Genomic DNA, 20,984 nt, shown 5'->3' on the forward strand with positions numbered 1-20,984 from the left:
AACTGGCAAATTTAAGTGCTGTTTATCTGATGGTGACAGTTTTGGTGGTCTACCACATCTTGCACAGTCGTTAAGAGTACCATTTTCTCTAGAAAGTTCTGTTTTTCCCTTTATTTTTTGCTTTGACTTTCCTCTCGCTTGTGCTCTTATTTCTAATCTCCTCAGAAATATCTCGTGAAAAATTGCTAACTTAGTGGTGGTTGGTCTCTGACTTTTGTACAGTACTTTAAGTAACATTTATCATTGTATAAACTGCATGTCTAAATCATCACACTTGCTTTAAACTGCATCAAGTTGTTAAGCAATCTGTAATAGACTTGCTTATGTGATTTCTCCTACTGATGTACTAATATCTACAAAAATGCATGGCTTTGCTACTTTTTTGAGGTCGATATTGATGATTTAGGCATGCAGTTTGTACAATGTTTTTGATCTAAATAAGTTTCTATTGCTGGTTAGCTACCTTTGCTTCATAGCTTCAACCAAGGAAGCTAACTGTAGATACCAAAAATGTTTTGGCTGACCAACTGCATTTGGGGTAAGGGGAGAAATATGTAAACCTGATATTTCTCCAACATATTCTCTTAAATGCATGTAGAAACCTTGTGACCTATGTGAACTGTCTAATTTGCGCTTCTGTTTATTGCTTAGGCAATTATTGGAATGCTGCATCCTTCAACACACCGGCATCATATCTACACTTTCCCACATTTCGAGGGGAGACCAGTGCAGATATCTCTTTCTATTTCAAGACCTCGTCCTCGTACGGCGTCTTTCTGGAGAACATGGGCAACACCGACTTTATTCGCCTGGAGCTGAAATGTGAGTGATTTACGCAGTAAAACTTTATTCACCTTTAGACATGATTTCAACTGTGCATGAAATGTAGCTTATAAGCACCTTGAAAACACTAATGGCCTCTAATGAGCCGTATCATCTTACCAAGAATATATCGTAAGTGTAGACCATTAGTGCTTTAAGTGCTTTCTGCTCCCTGACTTTGCCAGGCTGTTTTAACCCTTACATGGATACTTCAGGTTGATAACAACCCATAGCCTTATTTTGAGATAAGTGACAAACAAAATATGAGTCATTTTATTACTTTGTGGTTGTCAGTAAAATGTGTTGACTTCTTTACTCCACTACACAACAGTTTATAAATCAATTTGTGAGTCTATCAGAAATCCCTACCTTCATTAATTAGCCCTTCATTAATGGTCAGAGGGAGGATAATAGATGGACAACAAATGGGCGACAGTCTGTAATCGTACATCTAAAGAATGGACCTATAAGGTGGGTGGGGCTTGTAAAATGGTGGAATTGGAAGTGCAAGGCTACTAAAGTGTATGGGGAGCATAAGTGCCTGGGTTGCCAATGACCCAAATGGTTGCCAGTACATGCATTCTAGGGTTATTATTATTAGAAAGTTTCCTGGGGCATTTTGACTTTTCAAATCCTGACACTCAGAGAAGTAACTGACCCTCTCTTTGCAGCTGCCTACATGGTGTCCTTCTCATTTGATGTGGGTAACGGGCCGGTGGAGCTGACTGTGCGCTCACCAACGCCTCTCAATGACGACCAGTGGCATCGGGTGGAGGTGGAGCGCAATGTGAAAGAGGCAGTGCTGCGTTTGGATAAGCAGCACAGGGAGGTGCGGGCAGCCCCGCCTCAGGGCCACACCCGGCTACAGCTCTACAGTCAGCTGTTTGTGGGTAAGACAAATACATCTCAAAACACAATTGGTCCGATAACAATAAGGGCTGTCAAATTTAAAGCAAAAACCTATTATTTTTTAGTTTTACTCAGCAAAAGCTTTATCCTAGTTTGACCATTCAGTCCGTCTGTGATAGTCCAGGATGAAGCCCGGCTGCTCATGTACTGTATGTTGCTATGATAGGCTACAGTATAAGACTCCGGTTCTCCTCAAGAGCCTTCACTGTAACAAGAATCCACAAGCTGTATGAATGAGAGTGAGATTGACTGTATACATGATATATATTATACTTAAACTAGCTTGTTGGAATATGTGATCACTGTTGCTCTTACTTGTGTTCACACAATACAAATAATGTTATAGAATTAATGAAAGTAACAAAGACATTCTGATTAATCTTATTTTGTCCACTCATATACCTATAACAAAATGCACTGCATTTAGAAAAAAAGTTAATGTACATCCAAATATGACCAGTGTGATTAAAAATAACACATAATTTCACATTCATAATAATAATAATAATAATAATAATACTCAGAAAAATAAAAGCATTAAATAATAATAAACAATACAGCTTATGACATCCTGAAATCTAGCACCTCAGAAAGGCTTCTTTATATGTTAAAATGCAGCTTAACATGCTTTACAAGAACAGAATAAACAGAAAAATAAATAAAATATTTAATAAGAAAGGATAGATTTTAGTTTGTTCTACCTTTTGTGGTACATTGTATGACTGTAAGAGTGCACTGTGTATTCAGTATCTTTGGACACCACAAATGGCAAAATGGCACTGTCAAAATAGTGCACCGTGTAGAAAATAGGGCATAGTTACAGACATAGCCTTGGACTCTTCGGACTGTTTTTTCTTTGTATAGATTTCCTGCCAGATAAGAGACTCTCTGCAATGTTCTAAATGCATAAGTACTTCATATTTGTGTAAATTTATGTAGTGCTGGGGTGAGAGTGGACCTTGTGCCTCTGAATCTAAAGCAGCGATATTGATTTAACATCGCAGGCGCCTCGGGAGGGCAGAGAGGATTTCTGGGATGCATCCGCTCCCTGAAGATGAACGGCGTGACCCTTGATCTGGAGGAACGGGCAAAGGTGACCCCAGGGGTGAAGCCCGGTTGCTCAGGTCACTGTTCCAGCTACGGCATGCACTGTCAGAATGGCGGCAAATGTGTGGAGAAATATAATGGCTATTCCTGCGACTGCGGCCTCACAGCCTTCGATGGGCCTTTCTGTACAGATGGTACTGTTTTAGGCTGTTTCTGTTTCGTATATATATATATATATATATATATATATATATATATATATTTATAAATTCAGTTTCAATAGATTTCTAGAAATAAGTTAATTTTATCCTTACAAATTAAAATATCTCAAATTAAAAAATATTAGATATTCAGAGCAAATTAATATTTTGCTGTGTAGACATTTTGTCTAGCATAATTTCACTCACTGTCTAATTAGTCAACTTTTGTTTCATTTCTGTGTGCTACAGATGTCGGGGGCTACTTTGAGAGTGGCACGATGGTCCGGTATGACTTCATGTCGGACAGTGCCTCTGCCCCTGTGGAAAAAGGTGTGTCTGGAGCTCTGAGTGTGGAGGGGAACCTGACTCAGGAGGAGCTGAGTTTCAGCTTCAGCACATCTCACGCCCCCTCCGTGCTGGTGTACATCAGCTCCAAGACACAGGACTACCTGGCAGTGGTGCTGCGCCATAATGGTGAGCACAAAGATGTTGACCAGAAGAAGTTTGTTGTCATCCCAGCCAAATACAAGTATACAGTGGAACAGAACAATGTTCCTTCATACACACACGTCCTGTGTTTACAGCAGTGAAGGTTGCTTTAAGACTTTAGAAGAAGCACAGCTTCTGCTAAAATTGCACCATAACGTGGTGCTGAAATGTTAAACACTGGCTCTGTATTACTCGTAACTCAGACTTCAGTATTTTTAGCGATTACAAAGTGTAAAATATCTACTGTATGTCACTGCACTGCTGTTTGTTTATTTAACGTGAGCGGTGTTTGATAGACAGTTTAGTCTGCTTGAACGTGTTTGTGGAAGACAGTAGAAGCTCAGCCCATAGAACCCTGTTCAAACCAGGCTTTAATGAGAGATAATGGCAGATTCAAATACACACTGTTTTAGTGGAGCAAAGAAAAATGTTTATTAGAGGAAGCCATGCTTCACTAAGAGTCTATCAGGCTATCATGTGCTTTTTGCATATGAAAATCATCTCATCATTTATTGGACTGTAGGCTTTTACAAATGTCATTTATGTCCTGTCTGGAAGCTTGGTGTTCATATATGAGTATTGATAGAGCTCTCAAAGAAACGGGACCATGTAACAAACTGCCAATATAGACACTGTAATGCTCTTGACTGGAATTGTCTCAAACTAAGTATGGTCTGGCATTGGCTGCTGCTCAGTGTTGCAGGGGAGCTGTTCAAAAACTAGCATTAGCGTTGCTGGCTTGATAAAACGTGCAGGTGTTTATGGTCATTTTCTATCATCATTTAAAATATATAGAGTTTGGGCTTTTTTTATTTGTTAACTGTTAACAGTAAAGCATTTAGCCATTTTGAGAATGTGAAATTCAGCAGCTAAAGCTAAATGTAGCAGCTAAAGCTAAAGCAGCAGGGCAATTTATTTTAGAGGATTATAATACGCTAGTCCTGAGCACCTTAACACTACACTTCAGGAATATGGGCCTTAAGTCTATAATCAAAATTTACCATTTTTTTTACCTTGTTACTTCATGTGCCCGGGTTATGTTGTCATTGCAAAGACTATATTCTTCTTTTCTTGTAATGCTCTATTAAAAATAATATCTTGTTTCACCTCCGACCACCCCTGGGTGTTTTACTCAGGAATACATCACAGTACAAAAGGAAAATGTGTTATGATTTCCCATTTACGTTGACTGTGTGTTTGAACAAGTAGCACGTTGTTCAAAGTTTCAAGGGTGTTGCATTTTTTCAAGGTGCTATACATAAATCACTTGATTGTTAGCTTAATGTCTCCCGCTTTAGCAGCGATCATCCCGATGTCATTTTTTACCTTATTTTTAACTATGTTTTGATTTTGTTCATATCTGACCATCCAATACTTTTATACAGGCCCGTGGGCTTGTAATATTGCATTTTAGAGACAGTCTATCAAACGCTAATTTGATCCAGGAGACACTTCTTAAGACAAGTCACTGAGATGTGATGTGGTCTCTCCTAGGTACACTGCAGATACGCTACAGCTTGGGGGGCTTGAAGGAGCCCTTCACCATCAGCCTGGACCATCGCAACATGGCCAATGGGCAGCCACACAGCGTCAACATCAGCAGACAGGAGAGACTCATTCAGTTGCAGGTGGGGGTTCATGATGCATTGAATTGTTTCCAGTAACACTTTACTGTTGGTTGCTGTTCATAAGGCTACATGACACTTACATATGCTTGTCATGACAGCTCACATAACCCTACATTATTGTTTATAAATGCTTATTCCTATAAGCATCATTTGCTATAAAAGTTGTGGTAACACTTTCTATGAATGTCACCTTTGTAAGCATCTATAAACACATTCATAACATGTTAAAATGCATTCATAAGGCATTATAAACATGGCTATAAATATTTATAAAAATGCATTACACGTTATAGCCATGCTTATTATGCATTATGAATTGTTAACATAATACATTATAAGTACTGATCATAACAAATTATAAGAGCTTATAAGTTGTATTTGTCCGCTTTAAATAAAGTGAAGCATACTGTACTAAAGCCTGCTCCAGTGTTAAGGGTGAGGCTACAAGTTGAAGTATTTACTGAAACACTCCAACATACAAAGTACAGCACATTACAGGCTTCAAATGTCAGATTTTAAACTAGTGCTGTCATCAGTGTTATACCCAACATGGGAAAGTCAATGTACACCACCGTTAGCTTGGTATTTGTCTTTACTTTATGCTCTTCAAGCTGGGACTGACTTCTTTGGCACTGACAGTATAACATGTTATCAACACTACTTATAATGCATTATATTAACAATTCATAATGTATAATGAACATGGCTATAAAGTGTAATTAATTTTTATAAATGTTTATAATCATGTTTATAATGCCGAAGGAATGCGTTATAACATGTTATAAATGTGTTTATAGATACTTACAACCGTGACATTGATAGAAAGTGTTACCAAAGTTATATTTGCCAATTTGATCAAAGTTAACTAAAGTAGCCTTTTGACAGATGACGCCTTTGGAATAAACATTTATAAACATTGTAAGCTTATTTTGGATGTCATCACATGCTTATGTAGGTGTCATGTAGCCTATTGAACAATCACAATTGGATTGAATCATTGTGAGATCAGTGAGTGCTGATTAGAAAATGAGCACACTGCTACTGTGTATGTGATGGTGTTTCACTGAATTTGTTTCTATGCCTCCATGTGTTTCTACAGTTAGATCATTACCCCACTGTGAGCTACTCTCTCCCTGACGCTTCTGACACTGTGTTCAATCTGGTCAAGACCATTTTCCTTGGAAAAGTCTTTGGTGAGAAGATTTTTTATTTCTTTGAGACAGTCTTTGTTTTAAACAGCTGAATTGGATCAAATTCATTCCTTTTTTTCCTTCGATACCTGATCCAACATCTTCTGATACCAACACCAAATGATTCCAATATGCTGTCTCTAATGGACATAATACCAAAATCAATTGGGCACCTAATGCTTTTACCCCTTTTATGAAACCAGCAGTGAATGGAGTACTGTTTCAGAGCTTGAAATGATTTTTTCCTAGATATTTGAAGATATACTCTCTATATAGTTTATAGAAAGTGTATCTTCATAGTAAGTACGAGAATGATATCTATTTATCTATATAGATAACTTTATAGATAACTATATAGATAGACTTTCCAGGGCAGCAGTTCTCTTGTAGTGTTGTTTCTATGTGAGCAGAGAAAAAGAACAGTTATGTCTGAAAGTTAAAAAAAGAAATAAAATCTGTGAGCTTTTTCCTCAAACAAAGGATAAAGTAGTGTACATAAAGTAAACATTTGTAAGTCTGGCCCAGCTTTCCACAGAAGCTCAATGTTACTTTCGACAACTGAAAAAGAAAACATGCTGCTGTCTATTCTGAAGCAGCAGAATGGTTAGTGAATTATCTCACTGTATTTTATTATTTTAAAATTATATCACTTATTTGTAGCCATTGCTTATTACTTTCTGTTGCTCAGAATTAGGTGCAGGCTTAGGCAAAGCACCACTTTTTTTTCACCAGTGGTTATATTAGCTCTTTTAGCTCTCTTTTAGTTAATTCCCATGAATAAATGTCAAAATATCCATGTTTTGCAGCCCTAATATTTTGAAAAATATCTGCTTTAGTGCCAAGTACATCCCAAATAAGTTTTCCGGAAGGTTCTGGTTTCATAAATGATTACAGTCTTGGAGAACTCCCAGTTCTACTCCGCTCTCCTAGTTTTCCACCTGCTGCTCTCAGTAAATGAATTAGCTCCCTGAGCACTGACATCATCCTCAGAGGCTGAGAGCAGAGCTCCTGATCCGACTCCAGTTTCCGGGTTTTACAGCTGCTGGCAAAGCAGAAACAGAGTGAAACGCCCTGAGCTGCTCTCAGAGCTGTACAGTACAGGCGTCAGGCAGCAGCCAAGATATCAGAAGTCAGATAGCGAACTTTGAAGAAGTGCTAGCTATTGTTATGTTAGCTAAAAATAGCCAAGTAGATGATAAAGCAGTCATAAAGTGACAGAAAAGCAGGAAACGTAGAAGGATAGAAAAAGCTAGATGTACAGATAGATAGACGAAGACTGGTGCTAAGTTCAGAGTGGCTCTGTTACTGGGAGACAACACTGCTGCATTCAGAGACTACATCTGCATCACAAAGGTAACACTGAGTCTACAGTTATTGTCTAGAATATAAACCTGTTAGCACTGAAAGGAAGTGGGCTCTCTTGTCTGTTTTGTAATTAGAGTTTTAATTGCGATTGTTCTACTTATGATTGAGGTCCTTGACCACAGTTGCTGTGGAGATACATTTATTAATAGGAATTTTTATTAATATAGGAGTTGTGATGCAGTACATGCACTGGATCAAATTAGGGATATGTTAATGTGGGAACTGTGGGCCGATGCTAATAATTGATATCTGTTGTTTCCCATGTGTAAATCTGCTGATTTTGATACATAAACATTTATAAAATGCAGAAACTGGAACAAAATCCTGAATTAGCATTACAGAGAAATAGAGTTAAAATACCATGCACTGAAAAAAGCAGACATTTTTGCACCATAACCTAGTGTTACCCAAACACTCTGCTCTTCAGGAGTACAGGAAATACAGTCTTATGCAAAAGTTTGTGCGCCTCTGGTCTCATTACATGTTTTGTTGATTTTCTAGGTGAAAATAAGTTCACACATCCTCTACAGAGAACACACCTCCACACATTTAAATAGATAATTACTGTTTATTTGCTGAATTTAAAAACAAAAAAATAATAAAAAATAAAATGGTCTGTGCAAAAGTTATAGCACATATTTTTGTATGTTTTATTTTCTTTCCAATATGTTAAATATATATAAAAGTGAGTTCTCTGTAGAGGATGTGTTAGCTTATTTTCACTTAGAAAATCAACAAAACCTGTTGTTTGACGAGGTGTTTTTTTGTATACTTTTGTATACGTCTATACGCCTTTAAATATCAGTTTGAAATATCAGTCAAATCTAAATATCTGTCTGATAATCTGCGGATACAGAGGAATTCCAATCACATACAGTTAGATTTTATGCTGCAAAACATATTTACATAAATTGGAATGGTTTCCACTGTTCTATTGTGGAATAGTGACACCATTTACATTTTCTGTGTATTCAAATGTATTTGTCCTCTGATAATTCCTTGTTTGTTATAACTATGCTTTCACTGCCAGGTCCTGTTTTGTTGACATTTTTGATATATTAAAATATATGGTGCCAAAACAACAATACATTCTGTATCATGTAATTTATGTATTGTTACACCTGTCGGATCCTGTGTATGTCATTTGTATTCTAGACAACTTGCTGTCTGCAGTTGTATTTTGGCACTTCGTCTTTGTTTGCAGTGGCTAGGAGATGGACTTGCAGTAGAATGGACATGGTCAGAGGACAAAGATACAGATGCATGTTCGATGTCACAGGGTCTTTATTCGTTTGGTTTCAGAGATTGCAGAGCTCTCTCCTTTCCTTTCTGAAAGGTCCCTCTCTCCTCCGTATCGCTCTTTATCATCACCTGTTTGTCCTTGTGCTTTGAAGAAAATAATTGCTTTTTCCTCTCTCGCTTTCTCTCTCACAGTGTTTCCCTCTCCCTATTTCTCTCATTCTCTCCAGGTTCTTGGCTTTGTTGATAAAATTCAACATTACTGTATCACAGTGCCAGATATTTCAGTTTTCGTTAATAATGTTAAAGAACAGGAGAATGACTACTTTTATATGCTCATCTTAACTTAAGTGCATCAATTAAAAACAGCTTTTTTAAAAAAAACGTATTAGTTTTTAAGAAAAATTATCGTGTCAGATTGGGATCAGAATCTGCCAGTACTCAAGGTTTCAATATTGGTATCAGAAAAGAAAAAGTGTGGTGATCTCTAGCTTTGAATGTTTCGAAATCACTTTGATTCCTGCACATTTATCAAAGCCCTGAAACTGCCATTATTTCTGATGAACAAGGTTTCCACAATATGGCTTGTCATACGAGATGTTCAGTGTATTTAAGCTTGTTCCATTTCGTCACATAGATGTTCTGAACATGTGTTAACTTTTTTCAATTTTTTGCACAAAACTTTAAGATAAACTTGATGCCCAAAGGGCAGTTCACTTGTTCCTCGCTAGCAGTGTGTATAATATAAAAGTACTTACAGTCTTGGAAGATACATAAAATTAAAAAAAATAAGTGGACATATAAACATGACTATATGCAAAAAAACAGAAGGGTCATTTAATGCACCTGTAATGAACGCTGCTCTTGTAATAATGCTATCAAACACTAATAGAAGGATCACTGAAACACCTGCAATGTTTAGGTATATATTTACACATATTTAAAGCTTTACCCAAGTGCAATCATAAACCCTTGCTTATAAGCAAACAAAGCAGGGGTGCATTGTTTACTTGTAAGCAAGAACACTCAATTATGCTCCACTTCGGTTTGATTTGTCTGTGTCTTCAGTTTCCTTGAACTGTCAGTATTAATGAGCACTAACTCACTGCTAGCGTCATTACAGAGCTACAGAGTAGTTTGAAAGTGTTGACTCAGAGTTTTTATGCACTAGCTACAATAACTGCTATTAGGTTAGCTTATAAAGTAATCTTCTCTTGTCTTTCAGAAACGGGTCAGATAGATCCGGTGCTGATAGAGCGGTATAACTCCCCAGGCTTCGTGGGCTGCCTTTCCAGGGTGCAGTTCAACCGCATCGCCCCACTGAAAGCTGCACTAAGACCGGCTATACCATCTACCGCCTCTATTCAGGGGGTCCTAGTAGAGTCCAACTGCGGCGCCTTACCACTCACCATCCCACCCATGTCCGCAGCCTTTGACCCCTGGCAGCCGGAATCAGGTGAGGCACTTTGAGCTGCATTTGAATGCTTTATGAACATATCTGTATGTGTTTACCCAGTAACCACCAGACTGTGTGCTTCATATGAGTGTGTCCATTTAGCCTGCAAGCTAGGTATACAGGTATACAGCGAATAAGTGATGTTACTCTCTTTGATATCTGATCCTTCAAAAGAAACAACAAATAAAATTCACCCAAAAAAAAGAGACAGTAAAGACAGGCGGCTGTAAAGATAATGGAATTGGCCATAAAAATGAACGATCTTAAGAAAGCTTGTTGTCACATTGCATTGTAGTAATTGAGTTATACATGAAAGATAAATAGAATGTTGACCTAAAATTTGGCCAAAATAAGATGCTTTAGAACCATCATGTTGCCATTTAAGCAGAGGTTTCTGCATTTTTAATGAGATATTTAAAAGCACCATCTGCCCATTACATTGTAAGAAAATTACTGATTAGGTTGATAGAAGTAATCCAAAAATGAATGGAATAAGATCTTGCCACATTAACGTATATACAAGGTACCATGTATTCAAGTAACATTTTTTCTTCTTCTTATAAGGTTAAAAATTCTGAGATAAAAGGTTTTGTTACGTCAGCGACAATTCGTTTCTGCAATTAGGTACATAAAGGTTCTTTGCTCTGCCAGCAGTGAGCTGTCACTGGCTTACTACATTGGTTTCCCCTGGAGGGTAATGTTGCTGCATGGGCATTAGAAAGGCTGCTTTATTGATCCAGCTCTTTGACCGTGCATGGCCATGTGCTCCTCTGAGACAAAAGATCTGTAGCCTCCCCTCCTCTCCCTCTACCTCCCCCCATTCTCACCATTTCTGCTCTGTTTTGATAGAACAGCTGTGTAGGCTGTGCTTTTTTCTGTCATTGCTGTGGTTCACACAACACAGCCCATGTAGCCTTTCGGGAAAGCAGGGCAGGGACAGCGAGGAAATCAATCACTGTGTAAATCTCCCGCATGTCCCCAGTGATCTGCTGTGTAATGTGTGATGTCCCTTTAGGTCTCTGTGTGTGTGAACTGCAGTAAAGCAGAGCAGCCTCCAAATACAATGTTATAGAAAGACAACCAACATGCTAGCTATTGTTAGAGGGTATAAATGTGAAGGGGGATTCCACAAATTTGTCTCAAAAAAACTTTCCTTTAAGGACTCTTTTGCCTTAGAACACCCTGGATGTACCTCTCTTTGATGAATGGAAGGCCAAACCCTTCTCAAAACTATCATAAAACAGTGTTTCAGGCATCAGGTAGTGTATTCATATCGTTTTCATGTAAGCTTTCTGTGATGTGGCTTAAAGTGGTATTAAACACGTCAGACATCTGGTTTCTATCACCACCACTGTGAACAATTCTGACTCGAAAATTTCTGTATAATGGAGCATTTCACATTAAAACATGCTGACTGACTTTGGCCCAATCCCATTTCACCCGCTTGCCTCTACCACTTAGCCCTTACCCCTCCATTTTTGCATGTTCACGTCTAGGGGTAGGGTGTCCCGATTTTTGTTGAGATAGAGGGGTAGGGCCAAGTGTAAGAGCTACATGGCCCTCCAAACGGAGGTCTTTCAGAGGAAACCTACAGTATTTTCCCTGTTAAAAAATAACAATAACCATTGTATTATCTTAGTTTAATGTCGTTTCAATTTACTGCAATCCTTTTCTTCATAACCAGTAAAAAAAATCACTAGCAGTATGCTCTCGGTAGCTAGCTAGCTAAATTTCCCGTTCCACCTTAAATGGCCTCAGACATCAGAAATGCTGCACCATTTAAGGTAGAACAAGAAAATTCAAACAAGATGCTGGCGAATAGCTGACGTCAGCTTGTTATCACCAAAGAATTAGGGGTGGGCAATAATAAACAATTGTCGCTTCCCCCTCTTTGAAGGCATATGATTCTCTAAATTTAACCGAAGACCAGCAGCAAGGATGCTGTCACTGCAGACTGGCAGGGTTGCCTACAGAGCACCACTAGTAGCCTGTTAATGTTAAGAAATGTTCTTTTTTATTTGAGGGCCGTCCCATTTCATAGGGGAAGATTTCAACTACTAACACTTATCCAAGGGAGAAGATGACGCTTGAAAACAAGGGATAAGGGGCAAAAATAAGAAATGGGACTAGGCCTTCATTTATATCATAACAGTTGATTTATTCAGGCATTTTGAAATCCCCCTTTAATGTGTGATTCCCTACCATAAAAGTAATTTTGAAATATCCAGGCAAAGTTCTGAAAATGACTTCTGTGTCTAATCAGTTTATGTGCTGATTTGCAGTTGCTGTTTTTGGCAGCGTCCGCTTCCTTATCCCAACTACCAAGTTGCATGACTGCCAAATTTACTGCTAGAGTTTCCAGCTAGAGGTCCTGGGGAATGCCGACTCTGTTTTCTCTGTTTGTGACTATTATTATGGCCTTTGAATCATGTATTGAATCATGTATTTTTATTCACAGTATAAGGTAACTATAGATGTGGGATGTAGAAGATTGCAGAACATCTTCCTGCTCCTTTGAAATAAAGAGATATTCTTATGATGCCCTCAGTGAAAGACATCTGTGATCAGATCAGTGCCCTGTAGAGAGGATTAGTGTAGCACTGGCGAAAAAACAAAATCCTGTGTGAGTGTGATAGTGTGTATTGGTGTGAGTGGGTGCACTCAGTTTTCCTGAGTTGCAGTCACGCAGGGTGTGAGCCGTGCTGAGATGGCAGCTGAAAGGAGCAGACGGTTTATCACTGATCTGCTCTCATGCCAGCCTCGGCCTCTTCACTCCTGCTGACAGAAAACACTTTCTATAGTCATAAATATAACCTCAAACTCCACCTACCTACTGTGCCAAAATTAAAAATATAGTCCCTGCATTATTAAGAAGGGTGTAACCATTTCTAGGCCTGTCACGATCATGAAATGTTAGCTGATGATTAACTGCCCTATAAATAATTGAGATTAACAATTTAACTGACACTTTTTGCAATATGCAATTATTAAAGCAATGGTTTGGCAAAATATCTGTTTCTTACAGTTTTCCAAGTACTACAGATGTAGTCTTTTAGCCAAGACATGTTTGGTGTCCAAATTTTGCTTCTTTAGTTTAGCACTAAATTAGCTATGAGGCTAATGTAGCTAACAGACACTACAAGTCAATAGTCACCCAGATTTTCTCTGTGAATGCATCCCCAAAATGTCTCTCAGCTCACTCAAACCTCCTCTAGGTCAAGAGACCCTAAGGTCACAAAGACTCATCAGCAACCTTAATGAACAGCGAGTTTAGGTGAGTTAAGCGAGTTTAAGTCACAGTAAGTGGCTGCTTACAGTGTTTAGCTCCACAGTGAAATTTTGTTCACTTTTACTCACAGCTCACAGTAAGTCATACTGTACTCTGAACCACACTGATATCTCTGTGCAAACGTGATGAAGAGCAAGTTTAAGTGAGTTAAGTGAGTTTAAATGAGTTTTTCACAATGTATTCACAGAAAAGATTTTGGTGACTATTGACTTCTAGTGTTAGCCTCATGGCTCCAGTGCTAAACTAAAGAAGCAAAATTTGGATGCCAAACATGTCTTGGACAAATGACCACATAAACAAACATTACTGACTGCCGCCCTCTAAAGCTGTTATTAAAAAACATCAAATAAACAAACATTACTCACTGCTGCCCTCTAAAGAGCTGCCCTATTAACGAGTAACAAACGTTACTCACCACCATTCTCTAAACCATAAACATAACACAATTTCTCTTGTGGAAACCACTGTCAATAATCAACACTAGGCATCTGGGTTCATCAGTCAGTATCTGAGTAAAATTGTCTCAAACCTAAAAAAATGCATAACTACTATTTGTGAGCAGTGACTTATTTTAATAATGAAATAACAACATAAGTAATAGAAATCACTGTTTTTTTTAGTGTTGGCTCTCAGATTTCATATGAGTAAAAGGAATCCTGGCCACTTTAAACTGATTTACTTTTGTCATTATTTTCCTTTTAGCCGGAATCCAGTTCCCGTTTAATGAAGAGCGGGTAAATCGGGATGGAGTAAACCGGGACTCTGCGATAATTGGAGGTAAGAAAAAATTCACACATTGGTAATTCATTTCTAAAATAAAATAAACTTTACAAAATATCAAGAATGATATTTTTGCACCGCTTTTAAGATTCTTGTCCTACTAATATATTAATAGAGGTGTAAAAGAGTCTGAAAGATGATGATTCAACTGCATCAGTTTTAGAATGTTAGAATGTTATAATTGATTATAAAAATATTTTCATTATTTTCACTTAGAAATTAACTTAAGCTTGGTGTGTTTGTTTTTTGTCCATATTCTGCTACTGTGTTAATATCTCCACTAGTCACATTTGTATATTTGGTGTATTCTTAAAAATTATTCTGAATTGTACCATAATAACCTATCAAATGGTGAATTTGGAGATTGAATCCAATTGTTGTGAGGTCAGAGATTTACATCTGAAAACATTAATGAGATAAAACTATTCGTTTTGCCTGTATAGCATTTTGTAATATGTATATTATGATCAGTCATTATCACTGTTATCATTATTATTGTTATTATTATTCATTTTGTTATTGTTAATGCCTTGTGGATCGGTTTCTTTTGGTTATTCAGGCATCATCGCCGTGGTGATCTTCACCATCCTCTGCACGCTGGTGTTCCTGGTGCGCCACATGTTCCGTCACAAGGGTTCCTACCACACCAATGAGGCAAAGGGGGCGGAGTCAGCAGACTGCGCCGACGCTGCCATCATTGTAAACGACCCTGCCTTCACAGAGACTATCGACGAAAGCAAGAAGGAGTGGTTTATTTAGTCACGTCTTTCAGGATATACAGGGGATGTGCAGAGAGCGCCATCCAGTGGAACCACAAGGCTTAAGATTACCACAAAGAATTTTGAATAAAATGGACTCGAGTGTGAAAAATGGACTCAAACGCCTGTCGGGACGTGCATTGGCTGGCAAGTCTGTCATGTAATTACGTTTTATGTGAATGAGTGAGTGTAACGCAAGGACTTCTATCAAATCTGAATCCATCCCATGCACATATAGGGAGGCATATTTTCTGCATTCCATGGACTAAAATACTAAAGCAATTGGTGCATTTTTATCATGTTTGATTGTACTACAAATGTCAATTATCAGTGTTGGACTGCCAGACAAATTATCAGCAACCCCAATAGCAAAATGTATATTTATTTAAGTTACAGATGAAGACATTTGATTGTATTTAAATGCATTTTTATTGCCGACATCTTTAAAACAGTCACACAAATATAGAAGCATGGAAAAAGAATGACATTCCTCAATGTTGCGTCAGTGTTAAAGCAGCACTTTTTGTCTTATGTGGTAGTTTACGTTCTTATAGTAATCTGGATTCTGTAGCTGTATACATCACCAACTATTCTTGCATATGCTTACATTTTGCCTCCTTTATGGCCCTTTTTGAAGCTTAATTGATAATTATAATTGTGACATTTCAAACACAATTTTAAAATCAATAAACAATAAACAGCAACTTATTCAAGATCTCATAGCTTGTTAATGACTGTTAATAATTGTATAATAGTTTTGCATTAATAAATGCTATTTAAATTATTAACACTTTACTTAGTGACATACAAATAACCAGTCATTATTTACAGTGGTAGAAACCTGATCATTTAATTATAGTTTAACAATGATTTGATACTCATATCTCATATGAGCATATCATTTTACTAATTATGAATAACTACACAGTAATTGTGTCCTGTTTTAATTTTAATATTGTGGTAATCATTGTTAAGTGGTTAATATATTGTCGCTGTCCAAAGAACATGTATCTCCATTTTTTCAATTTTAACTTTTCTACATCATTTGAACACAGCCGCTGTCATTTACATTGTGTAAACATTTCATGATGAATGGACCAATCAGAATGCTCCAAAATCACTTGGAATACAGTCTCTCTACATTAACTTCTGCGCTCTTCTGTAAAGTAACTATTTTGGAGATTTTAGAGATTATTTTTTTTTTGGACAGCAATTATATACATTTTAATAATAACAAATATTAATTGGACCCCTGTTATAAGGTTGCGACTTTGTAATGTATTTATAAAGTTTTTTATAATGTATTTTTTTAAAAATGCATCAATATTACTGATTACACTTACATATATATATATATATATATATATATTCATAAAAAACATTTACAATGCTCTAATTATTTGTATATCACTAAGTAAATGGTTAGTAATTTATTGCAATTTTTTGGTAGCACTTATTAATGTACAAGTAAACTATTATTATTATTATTATATTATTAGCAGTAGTAGTAATATTTACTAACATTAACAAGCTATTAGATAATTATTTAGTTGCTGTTTATAGAGTTCTGTCATTATAAAGTGTTATCATAAAGTTTGCTATTCAGACCAATTTTTTAACACAAGAGGGCAATTTGGTCCATTTCTTTTACTGAGTCTGAAGGATTTAGTTATTTGTCTCTTGGTCAACCATTAATATAATTGTCACATTTATGATATTTTAATCTGGAATACAAACAGACAGCAGCACAGCTTTGTAAGTAATAAACTCATATTTCTTATTTGCTTTTGCAGTTGAATGTACTTCTAGTTTGGGAATCGCTCATTAACTACTTAACAAAAGTACTTACCACCCATTAAAGTATCGCCTTCGCCATGTGTCTTTCTGCTGTGGCAAAGTCCTTTTTCAATGCTGAAGTATGTCTGTTATGTTTGAATTCTGAACTTTGCTGCATTTTTATGCATTCTCATTTCCATGTGTTTACATTGCCTTATCTCTGTTAAACAAACATAGAAGTTTCTTCATCTTACTGACTGTAATCTCAGATGTCGTACAGGTGTAAACACTCACGATAAAACATTACAAATACTTTTGCATTATGAAGTTGTGCATTGCAAGGCATATGAGCACATGTGGGATTTTTATGCAGTTCAAACATCAGTATGTTTTAGAGGATCAATAACAGGCATTTTGGTCTTTTCACTGTCAGTTTCTTATTTCTGCTTCACTGCTGGTAACTGGCCTGTAACTTCCCTACCAGTGGTCTGCCCACAAATGCATTTTTTTCATAGCAACTGTTGCTAAGTGGGACAAACTTTACAGAACATTGAATCAAATTCAACACAATTCATTTAGGTTAGAGTTTAAAATTGCTGCATAACAGTGAGTGTGTTTACATGCACTTAATCCGATAACTGCAGAAAATCAGATTTTGTCAGTAATCTGATCAACACGTTTACATGCACTTGAGTAATCAGATCATGGGAAAACTCTGGGTTTATATGAGTCGGGCAGTAATCGGATTTCTGCTTTGCAACCAGCCAATAAACTCACAGAAGAAGACGTGATGTAAATGTAAAGTAAAACTCAAACTTCATGCTGCGGCTTTATTTAAAAAGCATTGCACCACTCTACCTGAAAATATGGACATACATCATCTATAAAATGAAGAATATTTAAATCCTTAATTTTGTCGTGAAAGCAGTTGGTTTCAGCGTCGCTCCGAAAGTGTTTTGCTGCGTCTCGCAGCAGTGCTGCTTGCTTATTTCTGGTACAACAGTCTGTTCCGCACATGCTCTGACAAAGAAATCTGAAAGAAATCTGAGTAAGAGTTTACATGCACTGAGAAATACGATTACTGAGCTAAAATCCAGCTCTCTTTATTGGATTTCTCAATCAGATTTCATGACCATTTGAATAATCAGGTAACTGCAGAAATCCAATTATGATTGGATTATTAAGTGCATGTAAACACTCAGTGAGTTTCCATTTTAAAATGCTCCACTACTAAAATAGAACGTCATGGAAGCTTTAACAAAGTTCCAGCCATGCTAAGATTGGCTTGATTACACAACAAAACACTACACCAGATCTACCCCGACAGTGTGATGCTTCACACAAATACAAAATAAATATCATTTCAAATGAATAACACTGTAAATTGAGGTTTTCTGACAAAAACTTTCAACTTTTTTAGCATTAAGTTGTAAAGGATCTCTGCTAGCAGTCTGTAAAGCTTGTCCAATCTAGCAACAGTTATTACAAAACAACACATTTGTGGGCGGGGCATGGATAGGTCAATTGGCCACTAGGCTTCCTTTCACAAGATTTCTGGCAGATCGTTATGTTTCTCACGCAGCTTGTGGATGCATCGTCAAATTTCTTGTCAACATGTAGTATTCGAACACGTTATCTTTGGTCATTTTAATTTTTAAAAGGATGAGCACATTTTAATGGAAAATTCTTTATTCTTGCTCCTTTCAGGTACTTCCAAGCAGCATTACTGTCAATGTATGTTTTTCATTTTAAGGAACATGGCCTTCTGGATACAAATGTGGCTAATTCCGAATCTTAATCAGATTATGTCATTATCATAATGAATTACTGGCTTGATTCAATACAAAGTTTGTTTGTTTCTTTCTTTTTTCTTTTTTCACATCCAGTAATGTGTTACTTTATTATACAAAGTCACTTGTTAAGGGTTGTAAGAATATTGAGAGTTCAGTAATGAAAGCATTGCAAATACCAATAAATTATAGGATTGTTTCTGCTTTGGTAACCCAGTGGACAAGGACATTGAAAGCTGATATGGCCTCACCAGTGTCCATCATTTAAGGCTTAAATTACACGCCAGCTGCTAGTGTACACAATATGCATAGCAAGTTCTACTGTACATGGATTTGTAGTTGTCAGATATTGCTATTTATAAAATATTGTCTAGAATTCAGTGGAGAAAATGGGACCAGAATATTTGGAATATATTGAAACATATTCAAAAACATTGCTAAATATAACCTAAACCCACAAGCGTTGTTAATGTAGTTACAAAAAGTACATGGCCAAAAAACACTCCTCCACTACTTAGTCCTTATAGAACCGCAGTGGAAGAGCACTGGAAGTGAGGATTGTTAGACTCTATTCTTTTCTTTCTGGGGTCCTTTTGGTGTAAAATAAAAAGCTAAAGCTCATAAGTGAAATGTGTGAACAACAGTAAAGCAGTGTAGCAGCTGTACATGCAGTACTGAGACCACTTTTCATTTGAATTTCCAGTCAAAACAGCCTCTTTTTCTGGAGATATTTCTGAGGAGAATATGATGTAAAGTAATCCACTTGCATAAAGAAAGGGAAAGTCAAAGGAAAATAAGAGAAAAAAAAAAACGGTTAAAAGATTTAGAGAAAACAGGGCTCCCAACAACTGTGCAAAACCTGGTAGACCACCAATACTACCTTCTTAAAAAAGAAGGTTCTTCAAGGGTTCCTTAGTAAAGAAAATGGTTTTATATAAAGCCATAAACATTCAAAAAACCTTTTGCATGACTGCAGGGCTCTTTGCATCATGAAAGGGATCTTCAGTTTGATGCTATAGATGGTTCTATAAAGAACCTTTTTAGAAATGGTTCTGCATAGCACCAAAAAGGGTTCTTCTATTGTTACATTTCAAGCTTGTAATAGTAGAAGAACCGTTATGGGTGCTATATAGAACACTTTTCAAAAAGGTTCTATATAGAACCATCTATAGCACATTTATGCACATTGTCTATCAATCTAAAGAACCATTTCATAATGCAAGAACCCTTTAGTTATGCACAGGGTTCTTTGAGCGTTTTAGGTTCTATATAGAACCGTTTTCTTTATTAAAGAGCCCCTGAACACTCTTTTTTAAGAGTATGTCCCCATCAGATAAACAGTATCTAAAGCTTTCCTCTGTGAGACAGAGGAGAAAATCAAGCTCCACTCTTACTTCAGATCTGAAACAATCCACAAGTGTTTCTGTCCATCCTTCCACTGCGAGAAGACATCTCAACGCTTTGGGTGTGAAAGGATAGGTAGCTGTCAAGAAGCCTTTAATGAGAAAAGTAAGTAGGCAAAAAAAGAGAAACAAACAAAATAAAGAAGATGCTGGTGTTCTCAAACAATGAACTGGCCTGAGTTCATTCATAGGATCCGGTGATATTCAGGGGAAAATGTAAATAAGATTTAATGATGTTGGGACATTTTAGTGTACTATAGTATCTGATAGCTGCAATTCATTTCTCCCATAGAGAAAAACTGCTTAGACACAGATTTCCTAATATGGGCATGATGCAGACTACAAAATGACTACAGGACTTCAGAGGTCTGTGATGGAAACTAGCATCATATCACCTATCAGAGTAAAGTGGGCAGGAGGAGGGCAGGACTTATTTTTATCATAATGTTAATATAATGTGTCAAATAATAATAATAATAATTATTATTATTATTATCATTATTATTATTATTATTATTATTATTATTGTTATTATTTTTATTATTATAGCCTAGTTCTGCATCCTTAGTCAAGTGTTCTCTGTTGCACATTGTGCTTTTATCCGTCATTTGTGGATTATTGTCTTTTAAAATATTGTCTGTTATTCATCACGTATTTCTCTTCTGTAAAAGTGTAGTATGCGTGTTTTTTGTATCTGCTTTACTTGAATGTGTTTCATTTTCAGCTACATCTTATTACTGTAAAATAATATATTTTTGGACATTATTTTACAATATTATTATTTTCTTCATGATCATCGCTTCACGGGTGAGCGACCACAGAAGCGGAACGTCGTGTGCCGAG

The 20,984-nt window shown here is 36.8% G+C and overlaps 1 protein-coding gene across 1 annotated transcript in view; it reads left to right on the forward strand.

Moving 5' to 3' along the window:
• Positions 1-16,031, forward strand: part of cntnap2b (contactin associated protein 2b) — a 76,742-nt gene extending 60,711 nt beyond the window's left edge. The window contains exons 17-25 of the mRNA XM_036556607.1: positions 652-822; positions 1,494-1,712; positions 2,736-2,972; positions 3,228-3,452; positions 4,962-5,095; positions 6,195-6,288; positions 10,115-10,345; positions 14,337-14,411; positions 14,974-16,031. Coding sequence (XP_036412500.1) covers positions 652-822; positions 1,494-1,712; positions 2,736-2,972; positions 3,228-3,452; positions 4,962-5,095; positions 6,195-6,288; positions 10,115-10,345; positions 14,337-14,411; positions 14,974-15,173 — 1,586 coding nt within the window. The 3' untranslated portion in view covers positions 15,174-16,031. The remainder of the gene's footprint in view (positions 1-651; positions 823-1,493; positions 1,713-2,735; positions 2,973-3,227; positions 3,453-4,961; positions 5,096-6,194; positions 6,289-10,114; positions 10,346-14,336; positions 14,412-14,973) is intronic.
• The last annotated feature ends 4,953 nt before the right edge of the window (positions 16,032-20,984 follow it).

Source organism: Colossoma macropomum, unplaced genomic scaffold, assembly GCF_904425465.1.
Source record: "Colossoma macropomum unplaced genomic scaffold, Colossoma_macropomum, whole genome shotgun sequence".
Taxonomy (NCBI): Eukaryota; Metazoa; Chordata; class Actinopteri; order Characiformes; family Serrasalmidae; genus Colossoma; species Colossoma macropomum.